General features: G+C 37.3%; 1 protein-coding gene across 4 annotated transcripts in view; it reads left to right on the plus strand.

Annotated features, from left to right (window-relative positions):
• Positions 1 to 19,935, plus strand: part of FTO (FTO alpha-ketoglutarate dependent dioxygenase) — a 263,361-nt gene that overhangs the window by 198,528 nt on the left and 44,898 nt on the right. Inside the window, exon 9 of one of the 4 annotated variants that reach the window (XM_069793680.1) lies at positions 14,221 to 16,719. The exons of the other annotated variants lie outside the window; for them this stretch is intronic. Coding sequence (XP_069649781.1) covers positions 14,221 to 14,296 — 76 coding nt within the window. The 3' untranslated portion in view covers positions 14,297 to 16,719. Of the gene's footprint in view, positions 1 to 14,220; positions 16,720 to 19,935 lie in introns of those variants that run through there. 4 annotated transcript variants of the gene reach the window in all.

The raw sequence follows: 19,935 nt of genomic DNA on the forward strand, positions 1-19,935 counted from the left end.
TAGTGTATTCTCAATGATTACATATTTTGAATCATTTTATTTGGGGTTATATACAACATAATCATGTTATTTATACTTGCATTATAGTTGAGGGATTTGAAACTGTGTTGCAAACTATGGATCGAATTTCACTATCAAGTACCTCCAAGAAATCCCATTAGTTTCACCCATTTTAATGGGCTGTAACTGAGAGAGCATGTAGAGATCCATATGAATGCGTTTACATGCAAGGCACTTCTTGAAACCATTTGAGCGGCAGCCAGTCCTATGGCAGAACACAGCAAGGTTGCAGTGGGCTGACTCAACACTGTACAGCGTAGAGCAGACAGGGGAGTTCTCTCTAAAGAAATAAGGAATAAAGCTAGGTGGCTTAAAACTTGTGTATTAAAAACATTCCACTTTGGGCAAAATCAACATTCTAAGGGTACAGTAAGCGCCAGGGGATTTTAGTGACCACAAATGGTTAGGAGCTTGGTTTTACATCTCATCTGACCAATAGTTTATGAAGCGCTGTGGTTTTTGCTTTTCTGTAACAACATGTTTCTTGGATCGTTTAAAGCATTTGGCTTGCAACACCTCTGAGGCATGGGTTAGCTTGCAGTAATGCATACTTTGATGTGTCTTATTGTTAAATTATATAGTGCATACAGTATTTCATTTTATTTAATACAAATCATTTTTATTTACTTAAAAGGAGCAAGCTGTCTTATTATATGTGTTTGGCTTGGAAACAAAGGAATTATATTCTTTTAAGAGGTGTTTTATGGTTTATGGTTACTGAGAGAATAAATGGCCTTTTAATAGGCATTTATATAAGTGGGATCCATGTCTCCACTCTATTATATATTTTCAAATAATTAAAAGTGCTATACAAATGCCATATGATAGCCTTACAAAAAAGAGGGAAAACCCATGTGGTTTAAGATGTCAGGGAAAAAAAAAATCCTGTTTCTCAGGGAGGGGAGAAGGCAGAAAGGTTTATTAGGGTAATTTAATTTCTACTGATGCTACAAACATGCATGGGATGAGGATGTGGGAGTTCAAATGTAGGCGCTGCTTGCACTGTTCCCTATAGTGACCTGTTCTTCATTGAGACAGTCAATTGACACAGACGCCAGTGCATTTATTACTGAGTCTACTGTAAATGAGACTTTCAGTCTTGCCAGGGATAGATATTTTTCCTGTGTTCACCACTATCACACATCACGTTCTAGGGAGGGGGAAAAGGAACTTTTAAAACAATAATATCAAACAACTTGGGAAAAAAATGTTAAATATTACCATATGAAGAACTGATTAAATTTGTATGGTTTTCTTTCAGTAAAAATTGATATGTGATGAAACACAGTACAGCTGGATAACTTGTTTTGGCTAATGTTCCAGTGTTCTCTGATCTCTTCACCCAGCTATATATAAAAAAAGAAACCGTATCAGCATTCTTGTTCCTATTGTACAAGCTCTGATATAAATGCCCCCTTTTCATTTGCCCCTTACCATCTGGACTGTAAAAAACTTCACATGAGTTTGCCAGTGAGGTAGTTTATCTACATATCTTCATATTCAGACCTACTCTCAAATATCATCTTTGTCAGTCTACTCATTGCAGTTTTCATGCATTTAATTTGAAAAACTACTGTACTTTGGTATTTCCAATTCAGTAATGTTAGGGAACCAATGAGCAGACACTGCTCGTGTTTCCTTTTCAATGTAGCCCAGAGGCAAGTATGTTCTGACAGCTGGGAACCAAAGACTAGGTTTCACATTTAGAAGTTGTCTTGTTCTGTCCTTTGTACTCCATGGGGTCTTATACATGGACACTAATTAGTGAAAATGCCACAATGTTTAGGTACTTTTTCCTGGTTTATTGCAATACTGTTAATTTTTTTTGTTTGTGCATATACTGGATTTATGATTGTGATATTTCTAGTGTGTTGGAGAAACTCAGGAGCAGTTCTTCCATGAGGATAACGTTTTCAAACAATCAACTCATTTTTAAAAAGCATAAAAGCTCTGTCAAAGTCATAAACTTATGCTTGTCAGTATCAGAGGTGATTTTAAAATTTGTATTCCTTATGAAGATTCCTTAGTACCTGAAATGTAGGAGTGTAAATTTAGGCTAGTTTGCCTATTTTAAATTCCTTTCTTCAGCCAAATGTCCTTACATTGCAGGCTTTTTGGCTGGCACAGGAAGATCAGACTTCCTGCTCGTTGATGTAGATAGAATATTTCTTTTATTTTGGGAGTGGCAGGGGGTTGCTACAAAGTTTAATTTTCCATTTTGTTAACTAAGAACATATGCCAAGGGTCTTGGACTCTCTGAAGTACTGACTGACATAAAATATAATGGCAATCCAGCATGGGCTGGGGCTGGAGAATCTTGGATATTGTCCCACTGGATACTGGAAGACTGCAGATTTTTTTAACTGGGATAGATAGCATGGGTAATTTGCTCTTCACTTTGGCACACTCTGTTTAATTGCAACTACAGCAGAGCAAAACCATCTGCTAAAGTGATCAAGGTCGGAGTTTTTGAGTTATGAACGTTAGAGAAAGTCATAGATACAGTTCTTCTTGTCATTTCTTGTGGTGGAACCCCACAGAGATATACCCCATCCTTGGTATATAGTGGTTGTCTCTATTGTTTGATAAGTGCCAACCATGTGTTCCATCCTACTGCCAGTCCTGTACTACTGCAGCTGCTAGCACACTGTGCTGCTTCTGCCTGCTCTGCTTGTCAGTGTTGTTCCTAACTCTTCCATATTTTTCAAGGATGTTTGGTGCATGCAACACTGTGTTGGAAAATAGGAAAAAACTAAGAAAAGCTTCATGACCATTGTAGGCTCTAGTTAGGGACTGCACAAACTGGAACATCTAGAGCTATGAGGTTTTCCACACTTTGGAACAACAAAACTCCATTTTAGTCAGATTTTTCTGCTTTTGCTGCTATCAGATAGAACATTTGTTTTCATAGGAAAAGTTTGTGCCTGTGGAATCCTTGGACCATCAGTGAGGACTGCAAAAGGAATGATTCCTCTGTTCCCGTGTTTGCTACTGTGCATCACTGTGATGACTTCCAAACTCTTATTTGTTCTCAAACATAAGCTTGCTCTGCAAACATCTCCACAGATTTCTTTTTTTCCTGTTTAAAATACTACACTTTTATGGAAGAGAACACAACTTCCCTAAAAAAAAAAAAAAAAAAAAAAAGAAAAAGATATCTATAAGCCCCCCAACAGAGAATTAAATAAGAATAGGGATTTATATCCCTGCAAGAATTATCTAGATTAAAATGGAAATATCTGCAGTTAATATTCTATTAATACTCTAATTCTACAGCAGCCTTTCCATTCCTATTAATTTAATTCTCAGTAAATTCTAGTGAACTTTTATATTAAAATAGATAATTTTTCTGCTTCAAGTGAGAAGGGATTATTATTGTTTATTGAATGGCAGGACAGAAAAGATTGCAATGTGCCTTTATCCCCAAAACACTAAAGGCAGAATTCTGACATTCTGACCATCATGTTTAGCCTTCCCGAACATGATGGTTATATAAGGAAGTTATACTTCCTTTTTGTCGCTGCTAGCACTGCACAATTATATATGTATGGATTTTTTATGCTCAGAAGTATTACAGAACCTACCTTTCTTGTCCAAACCCTTAACCATGGACATAGAGGCTGATATTCTAAAAGGAGCAGTCAGTAACTTCTACTGTGAACAAAATTCTGATGCAGTTGTAGGCATTTTTTCTACACATAAAGAACGATCATGGCCTTTTATGCCCTTTAAAACTTGCTTGTTTCATTTTTCTGTCTTATCATTGCTACCATAGCTTGCTTTCTGTTCGTATCAGTTAATGTCACATTTGCGTTGCCAACTTAACTTTCTAGGGCCAAGAGCATCTTCGTCATAAGAATATGAGAACTGCTACAAAAGTTCATGTGAAAGGTCCACCTCATTCAGTAATCCAATCTGAACTCTGTGCAGTTTTGAAAGCATAAAGAGTGGAGAGAGAGGATACTGGAAGACAAAAACTGGTTTTCCACATCTCAACCTTACTGGACATTTATGTGAAGATCTGCTGTAACTAAGTGGGAGTTAAATTTGTTGAAATACAATAGAACATTGTAAAATAACTTAAAAATTCACTGTCACAGTTTAACCCCAGCCAGCAACTAAGCACCACGCAGCCACTCACTTACTTCCCCCCACCCAGTGGGATGGGGGAGAGAATCAGAAAAAAAGGTAAAATTCATGGGTTGAGGTAACAACAGTTTAATAGAACAGAAAGGAAGAAAATAATAATTATAATAATAACAATAATAAAATTACAATAATAATAAAAGGATTGGAATATACATAACAAGTGGTGCACAATGCAATTGCTCACCACGCACTGACCGATGCCCAGTTAGTTCCCGAGCAGCAATTTCCACCCCCCACCCCTCCCCCCCCAGGCCAAGTCCCCCCAGTTTATATACTGGGCATGACATCACATGGTATGGAATACCCCTTTGGCCAGTTTGGGTCAGCTGTCCTGGCCGTGTCCCCTCCCAACGTTTTATGCCCCTCCAGCCTTCTTGCTGGCTGGGCGTGAGAAGCTGAAAAATACTTGACAAAGTATAAACACCGCTTAGCAGCAACTGAAAACATCAGTGTGTTACCAACATTCTTCTCATACTGAGTCCAAGACATAACACTATACCAGCTACTAGAAAGAAAATTAACTCTATCCCAGCCGAAACAAGGACGTATACATACAATTCTGTGCCCATAATTTAATTCACATGTGTGTGTATTAGTTCTGATTTCAGCATGGTGTGATGTATGTGCTAAGTTCTGACTGACAGCCTAAAATTAGAATTTCAGTTTGTACAAATAAAAACAAATTATTTAATAGATGTACAGAACTGAGCAAGCAATTATATATGTTCTGTGATACCTTTGTTCATACAAGAGGAATGCTATATCGTGTTCACTCTTTAGATTTATAGGATAAGTAATGGACTTTATAAAGTTCAGTAGCTTCTTTCTGTAAAAGCATCGTCTGCTTTGCAAGCAGTAGACAAAAGAGTAAACAAAATAAGTTTTGTTCTTTGTAAAAGAACAACAAATCCTCAGAATTACCCTCAAAAATATGCTCTGTTACCCTAAAACCCAGCCAAGCAAAGTACTGTATGCATGTGTGTATGGGATGATATGTTTTCACTGGAAAAGAAAAGCATTCAATTTTTAGACTGTTTTAGAATACCTATTACACTTTTTCCTTTAAATAACATCAGTCCGTAAGTATAACTCATTGGATGGAACATATTTGAAAATTGTATATATGTGGTGCTTAACTTCTGAGAAGTGGCTACTGCCTGAGCGTTGTGGATGCTACTTTTTTTTTATTCTAAAATACTGATTCTGACATGATACTGAGACAGCAGAAGTGACACTGAAAAGGTAAGAATTGGCTAAAACAAAGGAAAGCAAGTGCAAGGAAACAGTAAAAGTTTTCTTCTATCAGTTCAAAGTCTTGTCCATCTGCTCTTAATTTATCGTCATGCGGAGGTTGGATCTTTCACTGCTGTTAGGCCACACAATGAATCAAATCCTGTTTCCTAATTTGCACCATTCTAAGTTATGGCCCTAGGAAATGGAATTCTGCAATTTCTTGCCTCTCTTCATGACAGCTGGAGGAAAGGTGAAGAGAGGAAGATGGCAGTGTAGACCTTTCACTTGGAACCCTACCTAGGTCCCTAACTTTGGCTTGCAAAAGCATTGACTTTTTGCGTGTCTTTGACAGCCTTTAGGTAAGGACTTTCTGCGGGCATTGTGTACTGTCTTTATGTGTATATAACTTCGAAGAATTTGTCTTATTTTTGCTAGATGCTATCCAATATTTTAATGGTATTTCATAGAAATAAAGGTGAAAATGTTCTATGGATGAATAAAAAAGAAAACCCAGATGGCTTGCTTCATGCGTTACTTAGCTTCCCTCTTCCAACGAAGTCCAAATAATATGCAAACCTCAGAGTATCCCTCCTCAGATTTTATTTGATTATTTTAATATGCCAGATTTCTTTATTTAGATGTTGTTGAATTAAAAATATATATGCAGTTGGGTAGGAATTTAAAATAAAGTTTGGGTTCAAAAAGTGTCCATTCAGTTCACAGATCTGCTTGAAAATGAACTGTTTCTCCTAAGATGGGAGAAGAGTTTGGTATGAAGTGACAAAAGTCTGGGTATTAAGCCTGTTCTAAAGGTAAGGAGCCCAAGTCACTGCTCTGTTGTGTTCTCCAAGTGTCTGTATATCAGGATATCAATTGCTGCAAAATTAGAGCGCTCACACTTCACGTGTGCTGACTAGGCAACGTGCAAATAAGAATAATGCAGACTGAAGATGTTTCTGGGACGGCAGAGCAAGGGAGGTTTTGGCAGATGGTATTCAGGTCTGGTTGGAGTGCCTGTGTGTGGTATGCGATTCCACGAAGAGTATGTGATGCTTATGTTTGGTTTCAGCCTATAATTACTTGATGAGGTCAGAATCTGATACCTTTAGTTTCAACAACTGTGTTTTAAAATATAGATAGCTCTATGGGCCAAATTGTGGACCACATGTCACCCCACAACCCAATCCCGTGTGAAGGAAAATAAAGGCTGCACAACAAGGAAAGACTTTGAGTCCTTGTGTTATGTGTTGCAGTAAAGTATCAGCTATTGTGAAATTACCTTTATGTGCAGTGTTGAATGTCTGTAGCAGACTTCCTTTCCCAAGAAAGCATGTTGAGAAGATACGGTTGTCTCGACTCTCAGCAGAGCTTTCCAAATTAATTTTTAAAATTTCAGTAATTAATTTACTTATTACATTAATTTTATGTAAGCTGTTAAATGTAAATGCTTCACTTTCAAGGGGAGCCTAAATCATTTGTACGTTGTGATGTAATCTTTCTCTGTTAGAATCGGAAGAGTTTACCGCAAGGCATGGCTTTCGCCCGTGCAGAGTCGGTATGCAGCCCCTTTTCTTACACATCCTGGTGTGGGTTTTTCCACGAACACTTTTTGCTCTTTAGTTATTTGTTGTAATTATCAAGTTCATTTTTCTCTAATAGATGTGATTAAGTATATTTAGCACTGTGTAATGAGTTTTCTGCCTGGTTGCATTCTGGCTAATAAGGAATTCCTCAGAGTCTCTTCTGACAGCTGCTGTGGATCCCAGGTTTGTGCTGCCACAAGAGACCTCTTCCATGAATTGCTAACATTAGAGAAATTAACTCGGTTAGACTAACCATAAAATCTGGGCTGAAATTTGATTACTAATAGATCTCGTGTTAGCTTTCAGCAGCACAGATATTGTGGTGTTCTCTTGCACAGAAAGACCCACAAAAAATCATCAGAATTCAAAAATACTCTTGCATTCACACATAGTGAATATGTAAAGTTCTTTGTGAAGGCTGTACTGTTAAAAAAAAAACTGATGGAAGATAATACTAGCAATAATTGTTCAGTATTACTGTTATAGTAGTCCCTTTTCTAGTTCTTATGATCCATCTGCTAACTTACCGGTCTATGGATAATACTTTTGTTATCCATACTACTTCCTATTATTATACCAGCTCTCAAATTTGTGAGGCTGAAAACGATGGGAAAAATCAGTAATTGGTGATGCAGCGCTGTGGTAGAGTTGCTTAGCAACAGTCGCTGCAGCCTCTTCGCTGAGTCTCCGGAAGGGGGATACAGAGACGGGAAGATGAAATAAATACAGTTGCAGCGTGGTTGACTTTGTAAGAGAATGATAAAGGTTGTAAGTTATTTTTCTGCTAAGTGCCAGTGGCTGTGGGAAAAGTCTTCTGTAAACAGATCCTGTGAAAAAAGCGAAAAAAATGGAAACTGGTCACTTGACTTTCTGAGTTACTAGAACGGAATGAAAATAGAGCAGTAAATATGTTTTCTTGCTAACTGTGAGCTTGTCTTATATCATGAGGTATTTTCTGCTGTGGTGCCTAATCGTTACAGAAAATGCGTAATCATAACCATGTGTCTTCTATTTATCACTACAATTGAGTACCAAATTCATGGAGAATAGGGATTGAAAATTAATGCCAAGTACCTCTTAAATTCCCTGCTGGTATGTTAATTACATAAAGACTGTTCATAATAGGGTTAGTGGTAATGTAATAAATATGGATGGGTCTACAATTTTAAATTCTTTTGAGATTTGAACAACTCTACGTTTAGGATCACACAGTATTAATTGCTAGGAACTATATTTCGATTCTGTTCTGTTTTATCCAGTGACGTATTTTAGAAAGACACATGTAATTACTAAAGTATCACAGTGTTATTTTCAGTATCATATATCCCACACCCCGAAGCCTTTGGAAATCTGCTGTGCTTGAAGACTCTCTGTAGAGCGAGGTATCACACTTTTCTACATTATTTAGTACAAAATCTCAGCCTTTAGAAAGCATCAAACGTAAAAGGGAGTAGGAAGTAAGGTGATGCAGATATATCCAACTTTGTTAAGGGGCTCTTATCTGTGGTAACCAGCAACACGCGGGGTTTTTCCAAGTGCTAGTTATTACTGCTAGTCAGTGCTGCTTTGCAATTAGCGTTGGAGCACCTAGATAAGGTGGATATATAGGAACTAAGAACAGATAACATAAATGCAAACAAAGAAATGTAAACCTTTTGACCTCCTTTGTACTTGTTTATTTCTGCACTGATTCTTAAGCAAAAGCGCAAAAAGACGTTGCATTTCAGTATGGTTCCTTGGGGGGGAAAAATATGTTTAGAAATTTAGAAAGAAAGACCTAATTACTTGAGAGTTTGTATTGCTTCACTTTTATGTGGATGTATTTTGCGAATGATGCTGCACTCATCATAAGCCTGGTCCTAAAATTCATCATAAATAAGACACTGCATATCATCAAAGCAAAGAGGTTTTGATCTAAGTGGGAGTCTGCTGGTTCATTTTTAGAAGGTCAGATTGATAGACAATATCTCACAGTCTAGATAGTGACTCTATCAAACTAATTCTTAAACACATAGTAGTACAATGAATTATTTCTGTCTTGGAAGTATGGTTTATGACCTTTCTGCCCCAGGTATTATTGCTGATTATTATCTGAGAATGGGTAGTAGCATGCTTTTTGTTTCACTGGATTTTGTGGGTTTTATTTTACTTTAACTCAAGCTGGTTTTTAAGCAAATATGTTTTATGAACCATTTAACACAGAAGATTTCTGATAAAATAAATTTTTCTTATAGCGTGGTAACAAAGAACCGCTCTTCACCTTTCTTTTCTCCTAGAGGTTATTGTTTAAACTAATATCTCAGGTTGTGCAGATAAATATTTCTGTGACCTTTTGTTTTCTTTTTTTTTTCACACTGATTTGCAGAAACGTGTGAGCATTTTAGAATATTTTAATTTATTTTGCAAAATCTGCACTTGCTAATTGCCAGCTTTTCAAATACAAAATGGTAGAATTCTTCGTATGAGGCTGCATAAAAGATGGACTTATTTTGTATATAGAATATTGCCTGTCCTTTAGATCTATGTGTTTTGCTTATGGAATAAACCAAAGTAGGAGAGATAAACTAATATTTTGTATAAGCTCAGCCAGACAATACACATGATAAAGATGTTTCATCTTCTTATGTATGCAGAAAATATGAAAAATTGTAGTTTACACATATTTTCTCAATTCAAGTGTAAAATTGGGCCCCCAGATTGCCCTGGGCCACGGCGGTTGTGTTAAAGAAGCACTATTTACCTAGCAGCTGAGTGAAAAATGATCAGAATATTAGACTCATCTAGGCCACATTAAGGAGCCATTGCATTTCCCGACAATTTTATGCTATCTCAATATGAAAACAGAGCAATTTCAGCTCATATCAGGTTATGATCGGCAATTACAGTTGCATAATTCACCTAGTCGTCTCTTTTCAGGGCCTTGATTTTCCCTCTTGGTGACATTCCTGAGAAAGTGCCTGATAAAAATGTCATATATCATCCTGGCTTTAAAACTCGTAAGGGGGTAATCTGCTATGCCTTGCTGAGCCTATATTCATCACTAGATTTTTGACTTGGAGGGGTCATGACACTCATAATTTCCTTTTTGATATTGTCCTCACTAGATATGACAAGGGGCTGTAAAAGCTCAGTTGTATGCTGTGGTTAAGAGCCATTCCAGTGGGGCTCATCACTAGCAATAACAGTGCATTACTGTGGATTGTGCAGTAGTTGGCTGTTTCGAAGATAATTAGATTTGATGTCAACATTTCTTTATCACCTGCATCCTTTTGTGCATCTGCGTGTCAAGTTGTTATTTCCGGATTTATTAGCACCCTCAGAGCTACTATCTATCTGTCAGCCTGTGTGGTGTTTGTGTTGACAGTTGTAAAGTTAATTACTAGTACTAATGAGCATCGGGCTTTTGGTGGACATGGCATTTTGGGCATTTAAAACTGTAATTAGATTTTTTTTCCTTTGTGTACAGCCACAGGAATAATGCATAAAAAGAAAAAGAAACCCAAACCGAGCACCCTGACCTCAAATCTCTATCTCCAATTTGACGTTGTTTACAGCATCTCTAATTCAAAAAACTCAAAAAGGCAGCTTTGCTTTTTACTATTTTTTCTTCCATCGTTAACTCCATGAAAGTTTGTTTTATGATGTCATCCAAACTAAGATCTTAAAAAAAGAAAGTTTGATTTTCAGAATACTTTATAAAAACATGTCCAGATAGTGTAGGTATCAGTCATTCCCTTTTCTGTAAAAGTATTTGTATTTTAGCACACAGTCAATATAAGTATTGTTTTTAAAAATAAATTTGTGAGGACAGCAAAATTAGCCCATCTCCCCAGCCCTCTCATTTTAATAGAATAATGTATTAAACCCAGTGAACACAGAGACACTTACTGTTTATTATACAACTGTAAATCCAGAGTAATTTCAGTGAAGTGAGATTAACACAGATGTAACAGAAAGAAGAATTTTGATACTTATTTGCCTTGCATACATGTTAAATTCCCTATCCTGTAAATCATATTACCAGATGTTTTATGTGATGTTCCAAGTAACATATAACTCGTAGGATTTAGAATAATGGCACTTATATGTGACATATACTTTATGTAAGTATATTGTTTATTCTACTGCTGCAACTAAGAACCACTCCCTTGCTGCTGTTTCTATTTACTTTCTATTTATCATTATCTGCCATTGTGTTAAACAACTACCCTTCCCAGACATAAATCATCTGTAAAAATACTCTGGCTCAGAGAAAATTTCACCCTGGCACTGAAATGATGAGATAACCATTTTCATCTCCTGTTGAAGCATTGAGATTTATTGGGCTTTGATGGGCTACAGACCAGACATCATTCTCTGCTAAACAGACTCCCACTTGCATTTATTCTTATTGCATTTAGCAATTCAAAATGGAGCTCCCTAAGTCCCCGCAGAGCCCCTTCCCAGCTTAGGTGGGGCACGGGACGTCAGCATTATTACTTTCTATTAGATAAAGAAGGGACACACACTGAAGCATGTGGTGATTCCGATGATTTTTTATTTCCGTTTAGCAGTGATGACAGAATGTCATAGTGAAATGACTTCAAAAGTCATTTTTCCCTCTGCCCTGGTTCTGGAGCCTTGTCCCTTGAGGGCACTTCCATTGTACAGTTATATTAATTCTGCTAACTTTCAGACTTCATTGCTGACAATAGGCCTTTTGGCTTTCTCAGACTATTACATTAAATTTCCCATCAAACCATGTCAGCCTCTGAGGTCAGAGATTCCAGGAGAAGCTTTAGATATTTTGCCTTTTGACTTCATGGGCAGGTATTTCTAAATTGCTTTTAGGTTTGTTTTGCCAGTGTCAGAAATCATATTGAACCTATCTGAAAACTCAGACAATGACTGCTCATCAGGTGAAGGACAAATGGTCTGCGGGGTGGGGAGGGTGCACGCGGACACCCAAACACGTGTTTGCTGGAACACTTCTGTCCTCAGTCATGCCCGTGTTAACGAGGATCAGCCACCCGTAGTCCAGCTGCATTTCTCAAGATAGCAGAGTCTGACCATGCATTTGACACACACCTTCGGGTCATTCTTTAAAGGTTCATCTTCCAAACAAAGGGCTTTTATTTTATCTCACTGTCCATTTAATGTTAACTAGTTTTACTAGTCTGCGGTTTGGCTCAGCATCTTTATGAAAAATAGGCGTAACATTCTTCAGTTCACAGCTAGGGAAACTGAGGCACGGAGAGGTGAGCTGTTTTAGCACGGTGGTGGAAGCACAAGAACACAGGGCACTCTCCTTCATGGCGTCCTGTCAGCTGGCATTGTCTGGAAACAGTTACCTTGAAGGCATTTCAAAGAATCCAAGTACAGTGGACTTAAACAAAGCAAAACTTATTTACATAAAACATGGTTCATGTAAGAATCATCAAAATCCTAGATTGTACTATGTGACCATGAAATAGTTTTTAGATTATTGAGCAAGCTTTGCTGCTGAAGCATTCTTTTTTATATATTCATCAAGATTCTCAGCCTTCTCCAAATAACATATAAATTGTTTTAACTTGATGGATTTTTTTTCTCCTTGGAATGATTTTACATTGGGGGGGGGGGCAACATTTAAACCAGCCCTTGTTGAAGAAGACTTTTAATTTATCGCAGATTCACAGCCAGCATTGAACTGGAGAAAACGTTATTTTTAAAAAAGGTGTTACCGCATGCAGAGTACAACTAAGTAAAAAACGCAACAAAATTAGACAAAGAAAAAAAAAGGCTTTGCATGATAGAAACATGCCAAGAACCTAAAAGCTTGGATGGCATATAGAATTCAACAAAATTCAGTATGTACAGCTATCTTAGCCACTATTTTGAACTTGTAATCATGGTTTCTGTATTCAGAAAACAGGAATTCTGCAGTGTTTTCTTCCCCCAAAACTCTATTATTTAAAAATAAAGCAGAGGAATAGACTTTTCAGAGAAAAAGGTTTCACCCTGAAAACACCCTGAAAATGCTCATTTTTCCTGGTAATTTTAAAGGGCCAAAATTAGAACTGTTTTAATTCTTAACTGAGAATTACATACATATATGGGAATGTGTGCATGTGCATACAGACTAATGGGTGGGTGGCGGGACTGGAGAAAGATGAGCTTAGAAAGGCAGTGTTGATGTGTTACTACCTGCTTGCAGCCATAAGGCTAGGGAATCATTTGTGACACTCTGGGGACAATTTTGTCACCCTGACAGTAATGCTGTTATGCACCAACTTGACACACAGGAAGAATCCATAAAGACAGATAAGTAACTGTGAAAGTGGCTGGGGATCAGCCTGAGTGCTACCACTCACCTGCAGTGACAAATAGATAGTCATGAAGGATTGAAAATCCTGCCCAACACAGAGATATGTCAGTCCAAAGCTAGAATACTGCATGGTTACACGAAGGCTGTAGTAAAAATACACTTAAGGCACGTGCACAGAAGAGCCCCCAGGCGTAAGTATGAGAAGGTTAACTTCAAAGGATATTAGTTCTTCTTTGTAGCATTTTTTTTTTATAGAATACTTGATGTCTTTCACAATTGAGCCAAATTCTTATATTAATTACATTTGATTGGGCCAATTCCTGCGATTTTAACTGAAATCAGTATAGGTTAACATTGATGGAATGAAAATAAGAATTTGGCCAATGTGATTTTTGTGGGAGCCAATGGGTCTGTTTCTAGGTGTCATTTTTTTAATAATTATTTTATACCAATAGAGGTCCCCATCTGCAAATCAAATGAAGAAACTTGTGACTTAACAAATACATTCTGGTTTTAAAAATATTGTATTTTAGCTGTTGCAGTCAACCATAGGTGCTAAAAATCACTACCAAACACTTTGCCGTTTATTATGTTCAAGAATGTGTTAATTTCTACTGCAAATGCATTTCTTTTTGTAAAAAAAAAAACTTGCGGTTTTTAAAATATTCTTTAGAAACTTAATGATAGTTTTAGTGCCTTGTTTGTTTGTTTAAGACAAAGGGATGTAATCTAACCTTGAAGACCACTTCTGAATTCAGTCACTCTTCGTGACCATCTTTTCATTATTAATGTTTGGTAATTTGAAGTTTATTTCTCAGGAAAGAAGTGAGTTACAAGCAATGGCAGATGATGTGCTTGCGTTCTTATTTTGTTTAGTTTATAATCTCTATTTTCCCCCTTTCTTCTCAGTCTGGCCGCTGGCTTTCACTTCGAAGAAACTGTCCTTTGGAGGCAACCTCTGAAGTCATTTCAATCTCTGGAATAGAGAGCAAAAAGAACTGCCACCCTTACATTTCCACACATCCCACACACTCAGGATTATTTTTTCCATGTTTTTTTCTTTTTTCTTCCAAACTGGAAGTTCATTGTTGTGTCCTCAATTCCCTTCCACAGCACCAGCTTCTGAAAAACTTCTGCAATGTGCTGAAACGGTACCTGTTCCCTTCACTCAAATACCTTGAGCTAGCTGGAAAGCAGCAGGGTGCGATGGGTCTGATGCTCAGCCCCAAGTGCCAATCCCAACTTCCTTGTATACATGACATACAAACCCTATTTAAGTATTAGTTTCATTACTAGTTTCCTTTTTATTCTTTGCCTCTTTGGCATAGGATAATTTGTGCAAGGTGGAACACGGTGGTGCATTAGGCCTTCTCCCCACATGATCTGCACTGACCTTCCTCCAGTCGCCCTCTCCCTGAGCTGCTGTGGCATGAACATTCTCTTTTCCTGAGGATGCCCTCCTCTGGAGGTCCTGAAGAATATGAGTTTGCGTTATGTAGGGAACCAGTCCCAGTAGTGACAAGCCACGTAATGAGCTTTTGTGCAGTACGATACACTGGTCATCTTTACCAGCACTTTCAAACTATTTAGCAAATGTCTACCTTGCTTCTCTACTGCCGTATCTTATTTGAAGCAGAGAGCAAACCCTAATAAAGAGATTTTGAAACCTATTTTCTGCCTAGCCCCTCCCTGTCTCAAGTTCCTCATCACAGAATACGTTTTAGGCTTAAGTCAAAATACCTGTAGCTCCCAGGATCTTCCCCCGTACATTCCTGCACTGCTTTAGCCTTTTCTGTTGGTTTTGTTCTTTTTTTTTTTCCCTTTTGCCTATCCCTTGCAACAGAGTCCCCATTCAGACAAGCCTTCCATTGCTCGCAGGTCTTCTGTTGCTATCTACCAGCCTATATGAGCCAGTTCTTTTTCTTGATCTGCTTGCTTCTCCTTGTCCAAGGCTACAACAAGTTTTGCCTCTGTCGAGAATCATTTATAGCCATTTTAGCCTAGTGTAATTTTTTTTTCTGATTCTTTCTGATTGTTACAGCACTTTATGGAGTACTTAGGGAACAGTTTTACGGTAAAAAAAAGTCTCAGGAGAAAAAAAGAATGAGTTATTTATAAATTTAGGTTAAATATACATCCATATATCTCACAAGAGTTAAAGATGATGCTCCTCTCCCCAATCATTATTAACATGCATTTTTAGATTCTAAAAGACCATTTCTAATGTGTTTTCAGCTTCTACTTTTGAGCATGTAGGGTTTGTATTTCCATTGCAATCTTGAACAGTAAAGCCTTTTTAAAGCAAAGGTTAAGATTCGTGTGTTATTCAAGTCCAAGTATTTCGTAGAAAAGATCCAGCAAATACTTTGAAATTTTTATGAGTAATAAGAATTACCAAAGCAGTGTCTAACTCTTCCCATTTTACCATATTTTTGCTGAGATACAATTAATTGAGCTAATCAAAATTAAGGTCAAATGCTTTTTCACCAAAAAGTGCAATTTTTACAAAGCTAAAGCTTTCCATGGTAAATATCTCTGTTTTATTAAAACAAAATCTGTTTAATTTTGTATGAGTTTGATCAAAGGTGTAATAGTTCAGGTTTCTGATTATTCAAAAACATTTCATTTTGTGTGATTTGAAATTGTCTTCTAGAAGTGTAGATTAAACTCCCATTTTGTTCTGTTTGTTCAGCTTCTTGGCAAAAATAGTGTATCTTTGATGTATTCTGGACTTTGTAAGATAAAGCCGTGTAATGGCCTGTAGGAGTTAAATGGCTGTTAAATAAATTATAGGAGACATAGTCTCCCATAAGGGGATGTTGACTATAGTGTGAATGTGAACATCAGGCTCACCTGCCACAATTCCCATCAAGCTATATGTCACTATGAAGAATACAGTTCAATATTTTACTGACTAAAACCCAAGTGTTTTAGCTCCATTTTACAAATCAGAGTGAACATTGCAATTTGGAATTATTTGGGCATTATTTGATAAAATAAAAATGCAATATATAAAAAAGCAATGGAAATTTCAAAATTTCCTCTGGCACAGAGATTTGCGTTTTCACTCAGCTTATGTGCAATATGCCATTGGCAAAGCAATTCTCTTCTATAGTCAATTGCTCTTGTTGGTTGAACTGAATGCTAATGGAGGAGCTTTTATCTCATTCAAAACATATCAGTCAGAACCCAGAGAGCAAGAGGATAGTGCCAAAAGGTGTCTTGCATTGACAGCAAAACTTCTAGCTCTAGAGCTCATCTCTCCCATTTCCATTCTAATCTTGGCTCTGAGTTGGGGAAGGAAAATACAGTTATTTCCTGTCACTGCTTAGAAATATTTAAAAAAAAAATGTTTGTTTCCCATTTTCCTTCTCTTTCTGTAGTGCCTTTAGCCAGAAGGTACATAATGACTGCAATTCTTGTGCTTTGAATGGTGCTAAAGCAGTAGTTGTGCTTTACTGCCTCATGGATTTGCAAAGGGAATTGGAAGACATTCTTTATACTTTTATACTTGCTTCTATACACTCATGAAAAAATTTAATGTAATGTTTCAACTTATTAGAAACATCATATACTTTAGAAAACTGATATCTGTGTTTCTAATGCTCACATTTCTTTCTAATATTCGTTTTGCCTAGGTGTTCTGAATGTTTTCAGTTTACGTGTCCATATCTTTCCCACAAAAAGAATTTTGAAGCCATGTTGCCCTGTCCCTGCTTGACGTATAATCTATGCATATATAAAATATATGCATGATATATGATATAAATATTGCTGATAATAATAATACATTTTAACTGAGTGTTTGATGATGCAAAGCTAAAGCCATAGTATGACCGAACCTGCTTCTGCAGTCTGAGGTCCAGCACTATTTTATAGCCTACAAAATTAATATTTCGTTTAGCCAAGATGTTTTTATTGATGAAGTATGAATCTCACAATGAATACCTCTTCAGATTGGACTGGAAATAAGTAGAATGATGTGGTCATTTGTCATCAGGAGATTGAAAATGATAGGTTTAGATAACCTGAAACGGAGTATGTACAGTGATTACTACATCTCCCTTTGTTAACCGTGTTTATCATGCATTTTTTTCGTGATTGCAAGCAGATTACTTCTAGTTTTGTTGTATTTTCTTTGTCAAAAAAAAATGGTATATCTTCTCCTCCTTTTTAGAGAAGGCCCATGCTAAACTCATAGATTCAGTGCTTTGGCTGGTACACGTTCTTCAGGCAAAGTGTAAGGTGGACTGATGGGAAAACTGAGTGCAGTCCAGGAAAAGAATTTCATCTTTAAGTGACTTGATCCCAATTAATGAATGTTTACTGTGTTCCACTGACTGCCATGCCACTATGTGAATTTATGTCATTTTACTGTCACTTTTGAAGTTACTACAAAATCTAAATGGAAAAAAAAATGTAGATTTCCTTCCCCCCCCCCCAAAAAAAAGGTCATGTATTAGTAATTTTGTGGCAGGAGACTTACAAGGGTAGATAATTTTCTACAACACTCCAGATTTTTGTCTTTATACATAAGGAAGTAATACCTTGAGCTGTTATGCTTAGTCATCTGCTGTGAAGCTCAGTGTCCAAATTTTTTACTGGGCATTCCAATCTAGGGTTCTCCCAAAGAAAGGGAAGAAGCATAATTTGGAATCAGGAAAATCTGGATTATATTTGCTTCTAAATTCATGATCATTCGATAGTTCGAGCTGCTGCATCAACCGTCTTACTAAACATTTTCTGATAGACAGCTCAAATCATAATTTCTTAGTTGGGTAAGTCTGTAGTCATTGTCTACAGGAAGTACTAATGGAGTCACAAGTGGCAAATGTAACTTTTTTTTTTGTAAAAACAACTAATTTGATATGTCAGTTATTGTAGGCCTTTGTGGTAATAGTTCATGATTAGTAAAGTAGTTATCAGCAGAAAGTTTCTACTAAGAATGCCCGTAGAGAACTTGTATTATATCTAGGTATGACCCTCAATAAGTCAAGCGTTTCTGCATCAGGATGATAGCAAGTTAAAATGTTTTTTTATTGCACAGAAGTACAGATACATGCAGAGGAAGTATAAGGATCCATCTGGCTGAGTATCCCTCTCCAGCAGTGACCACAAGCAGATGTGTAGGAGGGAGTAATATTGGACAGTTATTTATGATATTTATTATATTGTTTATGATCTTTATTCCCTCAAATATCCTCCCTAATAATTGTACAGTTACATTCTTCCCTTTCCTACAAATCCTGAGCCTGGTACACCATATACTGTACTCTTTACTAGACTATTACTCCAACTGAGGCCTCTGCTCTGTTAGAATTATATAGGTGTAGGTATGGGGGGGGGGGGGGGGATGTGCAAACATGGCCCTTATCATGAGATAGTGAAGTGGAAATTCTCTGAGAAGCATAGGGCAACAAGGAGTAGCTTAGATTTGGGGGAGAATGGGGAATTCTGGAATAGGGCCACCTAGCTCAAAACCCTGGTTAAATTTACACTAGCGTGATCTTTTAGTAAATTAATTGCCAGACAGAAATGGGCGCTTCCTACTACCAGTCACAAGAGGTTGAGTGTTCACTTTAAAAACCTGTGACGTCCCCTTGTTTATGGTTTACGGTGCCAACAAAAACCCCAGGAATGTCTGCTGTGACACATCTGCTGTGACACCCCGTTCCTTTCAGCGGAGCCCCAGCAAGGAGTTCTTTGGCCCACTGAAGAGCTTAGGCCCATGGTGTGCTCTCCGTTTGCCTTACGTAGGTGCTAGAAAGGGCAAAATCCCTCTCGGTTCTTTAGGAGTGATGATATTGAGTGTCTGTGTAATACGTAAGCCAAGACTATATAATTTTGTCAAAGGGGAAGGAATGGAAAGAAAACTGGCTTTGTGGGTGTTTGGTTAGAGAGGCCCACAGTGTTTCCAACCAGTTAGAACATGGGGTGGCTGAAAATTCAGGAAAAGTGCTTTCCACTGAATAAGCAGTGTGGACACAAGGAATTGTTTCACAGGAATTATTAATAGGAGTTGAAGTAACAAGACACCACATGTATTCTTCTGCAGAGAAGCCGTGGGTTTGTGCACAAAAGGAGGAAAGTCACAGTGTTACTAGAAGGGCTCACAAAGGTCAAACCCTCAATTGCAAACTGAATAGATTGTAAATAATACACGTAGGTCACAGACATATCTCTTTTTCCTGTGATTAATTATGCAAATCTGGTAGTCTCACTCAGGTCAGATCTATGACCATATAGTGTGTTCCTTTTTTGTGGAAATTTCTGTGTTCTCCTCCCTCCTCCCAGAAAGGAGCTACTAGTAGAATTTCAGAACTTTCAAACCACACTTCTTGCTAATTTATTTCAAGCAAAGTGCGTTTTATGGGCTTATCTACTAATTCTTTTGATTAAAACACAAGCAAAACTCAACCAACTCGAACAGGTTGAATGCCACATCTGTGCAGAAGATATCAGCACACTTATTTATGGCTCAAAGAAACAGAGTCTAAATTAAAGCAGCTATTGCTATAGAGTGGATAAGCGGCCATTATGAATTATCCTTAATTATAGCGATTTCCTAAACTAATAAACCTGCTAAATCTTTATTGCAAAGGTTAGTTTACACAGTGCATATAA

Source organism: Haliaeetus albicilla, chromosome 10 (assembly GCF_947461875.1).
Source record: "Haliaeetus albicilla chromosome 10, bHalAlb1.1, whole genome shotgun sequence".
NCBI classification, from domain to species: Eukaryota; Metazoa; Chordata; class Aves; order Accipitriformes; family Accipitridae; genus Haliaeetus; species Haliaeetus albicilla.